This window comes from Eurytemora carolleeae, unplaced genomic scaffold (genome assembly GCF_000591075.1).
Source record: "Eurytemora carolleeae unplaced genomic scaffold, Eaff_2.0 scaffold899, whole genome shotgun sequence".
Lineage (NCBI taxonomy): Eukaryota > Metazoa > Arthropoda > Copepoda > Calanoida > Temoridae > Eurytemora > Eurytemora carolleeae.
In genome coordinates this window covers 31,347-44,997 of record NW_019396788.1, presented here as the reverse complement: position 1 = coordinate 44,997, position 13,651 = coordinate 31,347, and the positions used below count along the sequence as shown (strand labels likewise).

General features: G+C 31.3%; 1 protein-coding gene across 1 annotated transcript in view; it reads right to left on the bottom strand.

The window, feature by feature from the left end:
- The window catches only part of LOC111708706 (uncharacterized), a gene marked incomplete at its 5' end in the record, with an annotated part of 62,609 nt that overhangs the window by 19,527 nt on the left and 29,431 nt on the right, over window positions 1-13,651 (bottom strand). The window contains 12 exon segments of the mRNA XM_023482167.1: window positions 1,022-1,160; window positions 3,797-3,947; window positions 4,827-4,878; window positions 6,524-6,653; window positions 7,137-7,271; window positions 8,806-8,860; window positions 9,864-9,920; window positions 10,280-10,360; window positions 11,012-11,061; window positions 11,739-12,016; window positions 12,744-12,813; window positions 13,349-13,388. Coding sequence (XP_023337935.1) covers window positions 1,022-1,160; window positions 3,797-3,947; window positions 4,827-4,878; window positions 6,524-6,653; window positions 7,137-7,271; window positions 8,806-8,860; window positions 9,864-9,920; window positions 10,280-10,360; window positions 11,012-11,061; window positions 11,739-12,016; window positions 12,744-12,813; window positions 13,349-13,388 — 1,238 coding nt within the window.

Here is a 13,651-nt window from a genome sequence, read left to right as displayed (position 1 = left end):
CATTAAATTCTTAGAGCTGATACAATTTAGAATGAGGTTGGAAAGTTTGAATTTTTATAATACAATAGTATTCAAATACTATCACTGGGATCTAAAGACTTTGGGAGAGGGTATTGAAGCAACTTTTTATGCATTTCATGTTGTTTTTAAGCAACAATTTTACCATTAGCTTTTCAATAAACTTAATAAGCGAATACATTGACCTTTATAAAATCATAGATAAAGATAGATTGCGCATAAGACGACATTTTTTATTGAAAGATAAAAATGTACAGAGATGTTTTAAAGATATTTCTATTATATAGATTAACTAGATCGGTTGTGATCATTGGCTGGTCCGAATAGATTCTAGTACAATAGATGGCAACGTAGAATTTGTACACTCTCAGTACAGCTGTATTCTGACGTCACAAGTGTCAACTCAGTTTGAGTGCCCGACAAAATTATTAATAATAGTGATAATTTTAGAATAAAGTACTTATTTTACAGTAAAATAAGTACAATTTTATGTGTTCTTTTTTTCTGTTTTTACGCTTTTTTATCTAATCTTGGAAAATTTGACACTTGTGACGTCGTGTAAAATTGATCCATTTCTCTGTTGCCGCCTATTGTACTTGATAATCTATTTGGGCTGTTCTTATTTCATTGAGTACTTGTGGTGAACATGAGTTCTGTAGAGAGAAATTTAAGTTAGTATAGTCCTTCTCATGTTATTCTTCAGTGAAATATTGTTGTTCAAATAGTTCCATTCCCGGAGTTATTTTACACTTATTCTATGAAATCCATTAAAACACCAAACCACCCCGCTTATCGTTGAATTACGCTCTAACCCCTAGAAGTATGAGTTCGCGGACTGTACAATTCTTGGTGATTTTGCGTACATAAGCTATCTATGTTTATTTATTTATCTATGTATAAAATTCATAACTTTGGTTTTTAATAGTCGTCTTCAGTTTATGGGTCCTCAAAGGCATCTACAAATTGTTGAAGGAGGGGGGGGGGGGAATAGAATATTCTTTACCTCAATACTACCCGGCCAAATATTCAAATTCTTGATATTAGCTTGACTGGTTCCAATCCTGTAGGCTAGCTGGGTTCTCAGGTTCTCAATAAACTCGGGTTTCCTGGTTCCAACCTTGTTATTGTAGTTCTCCTCAATCCTAAACAAACACATAATCAATCATATTTTGGATTCCGAAAAAAGAACGGTAGATTTTAAAATTGAACCAAAATTCTGTCATCGAACGGAAAACCACGGAAGTTATTTTAACCATTAAAGGGAGTGACCGGCTATGTAAGGTAGTTGAACTGAGTATGCAGTGTTGTGGAAAACTTCTTTAGGATTCATTTGAGACATATTTCACTTTTTAAAAGTCTGTAAATCCTGAGTTTGAGCTCAAATTCGACGTTCAAAACTCCTGATTTGGGGGTGGGTACGCTTTCAGAATTAGTTTTTTTTTTAATTATTAATTAACGACGACATAAAATGTAAAAATATTCTACAATAAACTACAGACGTCATGTTTAGGAACATTTTGAGAAAATAAAAATTAATCTTATCATCAAAAATAAGTAATCTTGTTCAATTATTAGTTTCTATTATCTCATTATTCTAGTTTCTCGTTATTCACAAAGATGTTCGCAGATTTTCTATAACTATTATTGAAAAGACGACATTTAAAGAATTTGAAGAAATCTGCGAATAAATTCAAAGAAAATTAGAAATTCAATATAATAATGAAAACGAAATAATCGATTTTAGCATTGATTTATTGACAAATTTCTTTTGTGAAATATGTTCCTAGCCATCTAATTAGATTACTGTATAATTTTTACTTTATTTTTCGTTGTCGTTATTTAATATTTAAAAAAAACTAATTCTGAAAGCGTTTCCACCCCCAAATCAGGAGTTTTGAACGTCGAATTTGCGCTCAAACTCAGAATTTACAGATCTTTAAAAAGTGAAATATGTCTCAAATGAATCCTAAAGAAGTTTTCGACAACACTGCATACTCAGTTCAATTACCTTCCATAGCCGATCACTCCCTTTAAAAATGCATATTTTCAAAAAAGGAAAGAAAAATTAAGGAACATTTCGATATAGGGTTACACACAAAGAATGAGGCTTTAGAGACGACTGTAGGGAATTTATTCAGTCCTTATTCTTACATTTATACTTCCTTGAAGCTCTTATAACTCGTTTCTCCAGACTACAGAATGAAAAGAGTTTCAAGTTTTTAATAAATTGTCTCATCCTTCGTGGATAATTCTTTTTCATTCTAACCTTATTTAAGGAACACCGGAAGTTCCGTCAACGGAAATAAAAACCATATATTTCAAAGTGTTTAACCGAACTGAAACGAAGGAGTATGCACGGATCTGTCTGTTCGTGAACTAACTATTACGAAATTAATCCAGTCCAATGTATTTCCACCAGTCAAAACAAAACTTCTGATTTAAAAAGTTCGTTTTATTTAAAAAAGTTTGCATTTTAAAAATAAATTTCGTATTCGAAACAGATGTTTTTCATCTTTGCAACCTGAAAGAGTAAATTTCCTTCATGATTAAGAAACTTAAACGAATTGAAAAAAAGGTAAATTTTTTGTATGTCTGCTCATGAGTCACGACTTCGTAAAAGTTTTGCAAAGGCGCCTAGTTAAAGTTTTAAAATTTGAAAATCTGCCAATGAAAACTGAAAAATCTTGATACCTAAGTTTTACCATGTACAATGTAAAAGTTTTACCATGTACAATGTAAAAGTTTTACCATGTACAATGTAAAAGTTTTTATAAAGTTATAAAATTATAAATTGTAAAGTTATGAAAAAATATAAAATCTAGTTATTTTACTTTTGAAAATTTTAAGATAAAAAATTATTAATTATAAAAATTATTGTATCTTAGTGAAAACCATAGAACTGTGGAATAAAAAGACTGCACAACCTTATGTGTATTTAATGTTGCAGTAATGAAAAAAATGAATAAAATGAATTTACACTGTATCCTTATATACATAATTCCCTGCAACTGTAAATAGGTTTTGCTTGTTACCAAATCATTTTATAAGTCCTCGAAAGCCTATATTCAAGGCAGAGGATTTAATTTAACCTATAAATCGTCATATTTTGAGAGTTTCCGGTCGTCTTTACAGTCTCATCCTTTATGGGTAACCCTGCATGGTAGATCTACGACGATATAGATTCTTCTTTTAATTGTCAACAGATTATTTATATCACTGTAAAGTGTATACTACCGTTGATAACCAGAAAACTGTAGAATAGGAAGACGACATTAAAGCAACTCTGAAGTGCATAATTAATGTTATAAAAAGTAAATTAAATCACATATTTAGTTAAATGGGTCTGTTTACATTGAGCAATTCCTGTGTCTTATTTCCATTTAAAGTCAAAACTTGAGTTAAAATTCGACTTCCTATTCTAGAGTTTTCTAGTTATCATTGTACCAGATTATGTTTTTGTATACTTTATGAAAAAAAATCATGTTTTAAGAAAAATACGAAATAAAATTATGGATCTAAGCGAGATTAATTTAACTTTGGAGTAAATAGACTACATGTTTATAACATGGTTCTTCCTACTCTCATCATGGGTCTCAATTAGGGTTTCCACCGAAAAAGGGAAATCATTTCGCGAAAATTTCGCATTTTTTCGCATTCAGTTCGTTAAAAAGTTCGAAATTTTCGGCTAAAAAAATATAATTAATTTTATTGAGAAATTTTGCATTTTTTGTTCCGCAAAGTTTTTGTTCGCTGGAAACCATAGTCTCACTATATTTACTTGAATTGAATAAGTTTGTTGAATGCATAGGTTTCCGGCACTTGTAGAAGAGGTTTGTTTGTTGTTTTCTGGACCAGGTATACAGATATATATCCTGGTAAACTACAGTCACAATTCACCAGAGCTGTCCCATCGTCAAACGTTGTTATATCTATTAAATATATATATTTGTTTTCTATATATATATATATATGTACATATATGAAAAGTACCGATTTGCCTCAAATTTTGGAAATGTTCTAGCTTTGTTTTAAAGATTCTAAATTAAGTTTCAAGGCAGAGCTGGGTTCCCAAGCTTGTTGAAATATAATACTGCTCTGTATCGTACTGTACTTTACTTTACTGCACTGTACTGTACGTTCATTATTGCACTTCGTAATGTGTACACTTTACTATTATGTTCTGCACCAAGTTATTTTATTATATATTTTTTTATATTTGAATTTATCTGTTATTGAAGCATATTTCTGCGCTGTACAATATTTTACTTTTACAACACTGTACTGCACTGTACTGTACTGTATTGCATTGTACTTTACTGTACTGTACTGTAAAGTAATGTAATGTAATGTAATGTAATGTAATGTAATGTAAGGTAATGTACTGTAATGTACTGTAATGTAATGTAATGTAATGTACTGTACTGTACTGTACTGTACTGTACTGTACTATACTGTACTGTACTGTACTGTACTGTTAACCTAAACTCTAAACCTAATTTCTAAACCTAAATTTTAAACTTAAACTCTAAACCTATACCTTTCGGAAACCTTAATGGAACAGCATGACATTCTATTTCCTGCCTTTATAGAGATAAAATATATTTCCAATATGGCTATTTTGTATCTATTTATGCACAAATATGAATGTAGTCTACATTATCAGTTCACCATCTATTATGTATTATATTTTAGAGCACTATATAGCATTTGTTTTTATAATAAAATTAAGTTTTTGGTCATTTTCAAAATATCACTTTTTTGACAGTGGATTTAAAAATATTAATATTTAAATTTGTTAATTATTTTACCTTTGGTATTACAGTACGCGTCTGTCCATCTTTCATCCAGGAATATACCACACTTAAATAAATAAATAATATGATTTTATCATTTTTTATCTTATTATGCTGACTGTCTCCTAAATTGAAGAAACTTTTTAATTTTAAGCTTTACATTCTTTACTCTTTAGCCTTGTATCGAATTAAAAGTAATGACAATTTTGTTGGTTTTTCTCTATTACCAACATTTTGATTTTCCCAATAACCTTCATTGTTGCAAAACCTTAAAATGCTTTCTTTAGTATTTTTCCCAAACAAATGTGTAAATAGAGGTATCCGTCAATCATGTGTTTACTCTTCAAATGAAGGGTCACTTGAAATTTTAGGTGCTCATTCTATTTATAGATCAAAAGAGATCGAAAGTATATATTCTCTTAACCCCATTCCTGCTGAATTTGAACCTGTAGTTTTTTTACATAGCTCAGAAGGTATTGCTCTGAGGCTGTTAAAATTTTTCCTAAATACCCATAGCCCTCCCTTTAGGTCTAAAACCGGACTTTTATACTAACTGACTAAGTCCTCAGGCACACGGCCTGAATGACTAGTTTGTCATGTAACAAACTAAATCTTTGTTTTCACCCATTTTCAGTTGTCAGATTTTGATTGTACAAGTACAATCAAAATCTGACAATTGTACAAGTTTTTTCAAAAAAGTTTTAGCAAATTATTTGCACACAACACCCGTAACAAGAAATTTGCACATTTCTACTTTTTCTTAATTACACATCTGGTTATTTCAAATTTTGCAAAAATGTTTGCATATTTGAACTGGCATGGTCATTGGTCAGGAATTTTCAATAATGTATCCTGAAATGGAATTTAAAGAATTTGAGCCGCGGTTTAAATCTGCCAAAACCCGGTTTAAATTAAGCACCGGCTTAAATCTTGGAAACATTTGATACAATTTTAAGTGGAACCAACCATATATAAGCCGCGGCTTAAATTTAAACCGCCGCTCAAATTCTTTAAATTCGGCCACTGGTTTTCAATAATGTATCCTCTGGTTTTCAAGTACCCCAGCAGAGATAGGGTTAATGTAAACTTCTTCTTAAAGGTGAATCTGCTCAGTTGGTCCCCGTCGTATAATTTAAGTGGTGAGATATGTCACACAGCTTAAAACCTTCGGTAAAAGAAATATTTAAATCAATGGGACTGAGCGCCATTACCATTTTGGAAATGAAATGATTAAGAAATTTTGTTCGTCAACTGGAATTCCTGGATAATTCTGGATGAGGTTGAAATTTCTGAAACCTTTAACATAATGGAAATGGAAAAAATAGTTCATAGCTATAGTTCCGACCAAAAGTTGCAGCCTCTTTTATTACCAATTAAAAGCATATTCTTCTGTGGATCTGGCTGTTCCAATATCTAGTCAGTTCCAACCTATATTATTACCTTAAAAGTATATTCTTCTGTGGATCTGTCTGTTCCAATATCTAGTTAGCTCCAACCTATATTATTACCTTGAAAGTATATTCTTCTGTGGATCTGGCTGTTCCAATATCTAGTGAATTCAAACCTCTGTTATTACCTTTAAAGTATATTCTTCTGTGGATCTGACTCTTCCAATATCTAGTCAGTTCCAACCTATATTATTACCTTGAAAGTATATTCTTCTGTGGATCTGGCTGTTCCAATATCAAGTCAGTTCCAACCTATATTATTACCTTAAAAGTATATTCTTCTGTGGATCTGGCTGTTCCAATATCTAACTGCAGAGAGAGAGGATCCTCAAGCACAGCTTTCTTTAACTGCATTTCTCCAGTCAAATCAGCGCCATTAACAGGGTTCAATAATCTACAATTTAGAAAATATTAACTTTTAATTTGCATTTACAAAACCCATGGCAAACTAGAATCCAATTGTCCGGAAACTCTTTTGCATTATCATATCTTTGCAGCCTGTTGTCGTAAAATTTGCCATGTCAAATAGTCAATGTCTAAAATATCAAATTTAGAACGCAAAGATTTCGGGATTAGAGTTTAAGTTTCCTGTTAAATTGATCCAAAGCAAACTTTCTAAAATAAGTGTTCACTAAGCTAGCAATGGTAATTAATGATGGTACCGTAGGAATCTTAATTCAAAGGGACTGTAAGCTTAATTCAAAGGGACTGTAAGCTTAATTTAAAGGAACTGTAAGCTTAATTTAAAGGGACTGTAAGCTTAATTTAAAGGAACTGTAAGCTTTATTTAAAGTGACCTTCTATTTAACATGAAGCATCCATGATTCAGACGCGGTGCCCTTTAGGCTTTTGATTTTTGACATTTTTCTTTGCCTACCTGACATCGTGAATCCTGCTGACCAGCTGGGGTGGCGAGGTTGTAAATGTATCGGAGGTCTGGGTTACAAAATCCTCGTTGAGGACAGAGGTCCCGAGGCAGAGGCCAACACAGGGCAGAGGGTTTCCGTTAGGACTGCAAAATATTAAATAACAGGATTATAATACGTTAAGAAGACCCATTAAAACTGTAGATTAGAAAGACGACATTTATACTCAAGTTATGATTTAACATCGTCTAATGAACAATTATGCAGTTTGAAGACACCCTTTAAACTTAATAAGATAAAACTATTTGGTTTAAAACAACATGAAATATAACAAAGATTCTATATTTTTTTTTAATTAGCCTGGAATTAAATTAAACATGGACCAGATTTATAAGTGAGAAGTAATTAAACTGCGCATAGAATTAGTTGAACCACTAAAATGAACCACGCCTTAATATTGTTCAACTAAGTCTACTACTAAAATAGCATAATTTTCTTTCTTAATAAGAAAATAATAAACGGTTTCAATATAATAAAAAAGAACTATTTTAAAAAAGTTTTCCACGAAACCTATCCATAAACAAACATGAAACCAGAGAGATGGAAAAGGGAAAACATTTATTATAAACAAACAGAAAATATATTGAGACAAACAGATTCTTTCTGAGAACTTGTTTATTCTCTTAAGTTAAAGAAATGTCAGATTTTGAATATATCAGGTGTTTAGATTTAAAATCTTTTTCTACAGCTAAGTTCAAATAAGATATTTAGTTTTTAATTAAATGATTATATAGAGCTCTTTAAAACTGTTCCCACAGAGTTCATGGCTATTTTATTTATTTTTGGCAATTACTGATATTTACGTATAATGGTTTTTAAAAAACCATCGAAAAATTGTCAAGACGACATTTAATAAATTCTTTCGATGGCTCTATATCTCTGGGGTAAACTGTAGCAAAATATTTGATGAACTTAAAATGACAACTAAAAATTATATTTTTTTTAATCCTTTTCTCCATGAAAAAATCAATACCTTTTAAAAAAAGATATTGTAAAATATAAAAAGAACGTATATATATAACCATTGCCACCCTTAAAAATAATTTCTGCTAATAGAAAGCAGGATGATATATATGCCATGGTTAAACTAGGAATTCATTTGAGTTATACATTCACATGAGTTGTTACAAAAGAATTATAAATATAAAAAGCTGTCTCCACATCCCAACTATACACATACATCTAAACAGTTTGTTTTTAATCTTTGTGACAGAAACAATCTCAAGGAATAATAATTGTCTAAAACATTTTTTTTAAAGTGAATATTTGCAAATTATCTTTTTTCCATCTCAAAATCTGAGTTCGTTTCCCTTATGACCATTTGACAGCCCAAATTTTTATTTTGAATAATCTTTTTTGTTTGGTTATTTTCTTGTGATTTTTTACAAAAATTTAAAAAAAAATTTTTATCGATTTTGATGGTTATTATATCGTTAGAACTGACGAGGGTCAACCCAGACCGAAATATATTTTCAATAAATGTGGAACTAACATCTACTTTTTTTACTCTACGGAAATATAAATTGTGTAAATCATTGTTAAACCATCGTCTATCCAACCTCTTTTATTTTTATCGCAAGCAGTCCCTTTAAGATGAGGTTTCAAGTAATTTCTATTAACCTTGTTTTCCCACAATTCCATTCAGAAAAGTTCCTGTAAACTGAATCCTTCAAGACTAAAAACAAAACAAACTATCAAACATCAAACTTTTTAAAAACAATATGTCCTAGCGCTAAACAACTTTTGAGTGGAATATCGCCAGTTACATCGAATGAACTCGATAACCACATCAAAAACTTTTGAATTGAAAGAATTAAAGGGAGTGTCTGGCTAGAATTGTAGTTGAGTTGAGAGTGCAGTATTGTAGCAAAGTTTTTAGAAATCATTTGAGACCTATATGATGTTTGTACGATGTATAATTGCTAACTAATAGTGCAAATTCGATCTTTAAAATCCTCCAAGCGCTTGGCCCTAGGCAGGTTGTGGAAAAGAACGCTTGCTCAGCAGGTTGTGGCGCGGCATGACTGCGGACAGGCGTGTATCTAAAAAGTTTCTGAACAATATTGCACTCGCAATAAAACACCATGTCCATCCAGACACCCCCTTTAAGCGTAATCGAAATTTTTACTAAGAGATAATTTAGAAACAATTTTAATTAGGGTCTGACCTACAGGGTAATTCACAAAGGAAGAGACTTAAGAGACGACTGTACGGAATTCATGCAATCTGTTTCCTTATATTCATGACTTCCTGCAACTTTAACCTTCTTTCCTTCTTTGCCAAATCACTTAAAAAGCCATGTAAAGACCATTCAAGGCAGGAGACCTAACTTTGGATCGTCATAATTTCATGTCGTCTTTTCAGTCTCATTCGTCGTGGGTAACCCTGCAAATGGAACCTCCAGGAGGAAGAGGAGTCAACTTGATTTTACAAAGAATTATGAAATATTACAATTAAGACAAGTTTTTACTTTAAATTTTCATTTCTACCCCGCTTTTTTCAAATTATAAGTTTATAAGTAAACAAAGAAAATGTGTTAATTGACAGATTATTTTTGTTTTCACGTTAAACGTGTGTTCTATTGTTTGAAAGCTTGGTAGAAATTAAAAATTGGAACCAAATTGTCTTTATTGTATTGATAAATAGGACGACTGTAGGATTTGTTATGGTTTGTTTCCCTATTTTGCTTGAACCATAATCTTCATTTGAGTCGAAATGGTAAATCTCATCAGGGCCTGAATTGAGTAAATAATAGTTTAACAAACTTAATCTATGTTTACTAAGTTATTTGTTTGTTTTGCGCAATATTTGATTGTTTGCAAAAGTTTTAGAATGCAATTTAAAAACAAGATAATTATTGTCGTCTTCGTAAAAGAGACATTATTTTTAAAGTAATAATGTTATAAAAGTATTTATTTCTTCTTTCTGTTATTGGAATGTATGTGGAGTAAAAAACGTTAAAAATTTTTTATTTTTTTATTTTTCTATTTTTGTTTTTATTTGTTCTTTCCGTAATTGGAATATCAATTTGTAATCTTTGTTATTTTTATCTGAGAAAAATAATTTATTTTTTATTTTTCTTATTTTTTTCTACCTCCTGTCATCTCTGTCCTTCGTACAGTGATACTCACGTCATCAGTTGTCACAGTTTCAGGAGGACTTTGTGAATTAGAACCTAGATAATACAGTTTCAGAAGGTGAATCAGAAACTAGATAATACAGTTTCATATGGACTTTGTGAATTAGAACCTAGATAATACAGTTTCAGGAGGACTTTGTGAATTAGAACCTAGATAATACAGTTTCAGAAGGACTTTGTGAATTAGAACCTAGATAATACAGTTCAGGAGGACTTTGTGATTTAGAATCTAGATAATACAGTTTCAGGAGGACTTTATTAATTAGAACCTAGATCATAATACAGTTTTAGGAGGACTTTGTGAATTAGAACCTAGATAATACAGTTTCAGGAGGATTTTGTGATTTAGAACCTAGATAATACAGTTTCAGGAGGACTTTGTGAGTTAGAAGCTAGATAATACATTTTCAGAGGACTTTGTAAATTAGAACCTAGTTCATAATACAGTTTCAGGAGGACTTTGTGAATTAGAACCTAGTTAATACAGTTTCAGAAGGACTTTGTGAATTAGAACCTAGATAATACAGTTTCAGAAGGACTTTGTGAATTAGAACCTAGATAATACAGTTTCAGGAGGACTTTGTGAATTATAACCTAGAAAATACATGTTTTTACCTCAATTGCACTATCGTATTCTAGGTGTTTGGCATACACTTAGTCCAGGCAAAGTTTAGATTATATAATTACCTTTGCACATTTCTGCCATATACACACCATGGATTGTACTCATTAAATCCCTGGAAATTTAGAAAATTAAATAAATTTGTTCACTTAAAAAGGTGAACATGTAACCAGGAGTCATTTAAAAAAAAACAAAAAGACAACACAATGAGAGGAGTTTAAGTGTCACACACATGGACAGGGTCAATGTTTACAGCATTCCTTCTACGACTTTGTGACATCGTAACTTCTCTAGTTTTGTTTTACTAGTCACTAGAATCTTCTTAGAATGGACTGATTAATTTAGTGTACTGTCCCTTTTTGCATTAGATAGTATGTATGTGTACTGTACAGCTTGATCTAGCTTAGAAGTCGACCCGGTGTTTAAAATGATACAACGTTTAAAGTGAAGTATAAGGAAAGCTCAGGATACACATTTTAAATTCGAAACATTTTTGTTCTTCTCCATAGCTCTTCAATGAGAGGAGTTCTGATTGAAACTGTGTAAGATTTCAATCATTTATTGAAATTTACTTAATTGGAATTGAGTCTTTGCCACAAACTCTGATGTTTTTAATCCCTATATCTTTACAACCCAATGATGTAGACCTTAGATCTTTCATACTAAGAAGTATGTCAGATTGAATAATCTCATGTTTGAAATATCAAAGGTTTACACTATCAGGCTGCCAAGATATAGGGATGAGAAAATTTGAGTTCTGACAAAAACTCAACTTCTTTGAGGTGTATTTACCTCAGCTTTTGCCGAATCTTTTCTCCGGCTTGAGAAGCCATGAAACCAGGACTAGTCTGGTTAAACTCAGGTTCGGTTCGGTTCCAAAATGGTTGGGTTTGGTTCCAAAATGGTTGGGTTTGGTTCCAAAATGGTTGGGTTTGGTTCCAAAATGGTTGGGTTTGGTTCCAAAATGGTTGGGTTTGGTTGGCGAAAGGAAATCCAGATCTGGATCCGCGGTTTGAGGAAAATCCTGAAGCTTTCAGACTTCGCACTGATACTCGGAGGAAGGTTTCAATCTAGAAATGTTTTACATGTTGGAAGAAAAAAATCAAATAGATATAATGTACAGAAAATAGATATAATGTACAGAAAATAGATATAATGTACAGAAAATAGATATAATGTACAGAAAATAGATATAATGTACAGAAAATTTTTTGCTAAAAAACATGGTGATGTAGAGTTAACACACGGTAAACTAAGGGTCCTGGAACATTGAACATTGAATTTGAGCAAGGCCGCTCAACTGCTTATCTGCCAGTTAAATTTGAACCACTGATTCAAATTTAAAGATTATGGAAGAGTTTGAATCAGTGGAGCGGTAGGCAGTTTAAATTCATTACATTTGGTTTGGTTTTACAGTACTTCTACATTTGGTTTGGTTTTACAGTATTCTGACGCCATTTTCGATGTATTTTGAAATAGAGATTAAAATGTGACTGGAAACATCTCGTAACAGACAGGATTGGTTTTACGTTTTTCTTTAAACCTAGATGTTTACTATAGAAGTCCCTGCTTTCTCATAATAAATAACTAGAGAAAAGTATAATTTCTAGTATTTCTAGTATCAAAAATGTTAGCAATCAATCATCTTTAGTGATATTTATTGTCGCAGGTCAAACAAACTGGAAATAACTTTGTTAAAGTTTGACACCCTAAACTACACTTTCAGTGCGTACTCAAGTGATATGTAATTAAATGACCCAAGAAATAGTGAATTCTAGTAGAGAGTGTTGAGACTACCTGTGCTGGTGTTAGTCTCCTAGCCAAATTGCTCATTAAATTGTTTAAAACCGATCTTCTCCGTCGTGTACTATATATTCATCATTGTTATTATCACTATACAATATTTACAAGGGAAGAAAGTATCTTAGAAACTGATTTCATACTTGAAAAGATAAATAAAATAAAAGAATAACAATTCAAATTTTATAACAAATTGAATAGATTTTCAAAAATTTTTGATTTTTATTCTAAGATTCTAAATAAGCTTAAGAAAGAAAATTTTCTATTTTTAATATTCTTTTTTAATTAAAAGTGTTCTTGGAATGAATTTTTATATATAAAATCCTCGAATAAATGTATCATGTACTGCGGGTACTTGAGACCTTTTAGGGAAGTCATTTCATGCCTTTTGAGGTGATTTAAGGTTTTTAAGGTCATTTTACGGCCTTAGAAGGTTATTTGAGATATTTTGCGAATATTGGAGGTGTTCATAGGTCTGTTAGATAATTTGATGTCCTTATAGGTCTTACAAGGTCAAATCTTTTGAGGTTTTTAGAGGTCATTTATGCTCATTTAACGTATTTTTAGGTTGATAAAAGGTCATAGTGCGGGTCAATGATTTCCTAAAAAGGTTGTCAGGATCTCTTCCATTGGTGAGCCCAGCTAATCAGATAGAACAATCAAATAATAAAATACACTTTCAAACATTTAGAAGATAAAAATAAAAGGGCAACCTTCAAATCTTTTAGAGGAAACTATATTTCATTTTATTTTAAAGCAATAGATTAACCATGAGAATCGTACCAGTTTAGATACAGTGGTCGCCGATTATATCAATACAATGAAGACGACTTTTTTAAAATAATAATGCTTTAATCCCTAGCGTGCAATTAATAATTTACACGTTTACAAGTAAACAAAGAGAA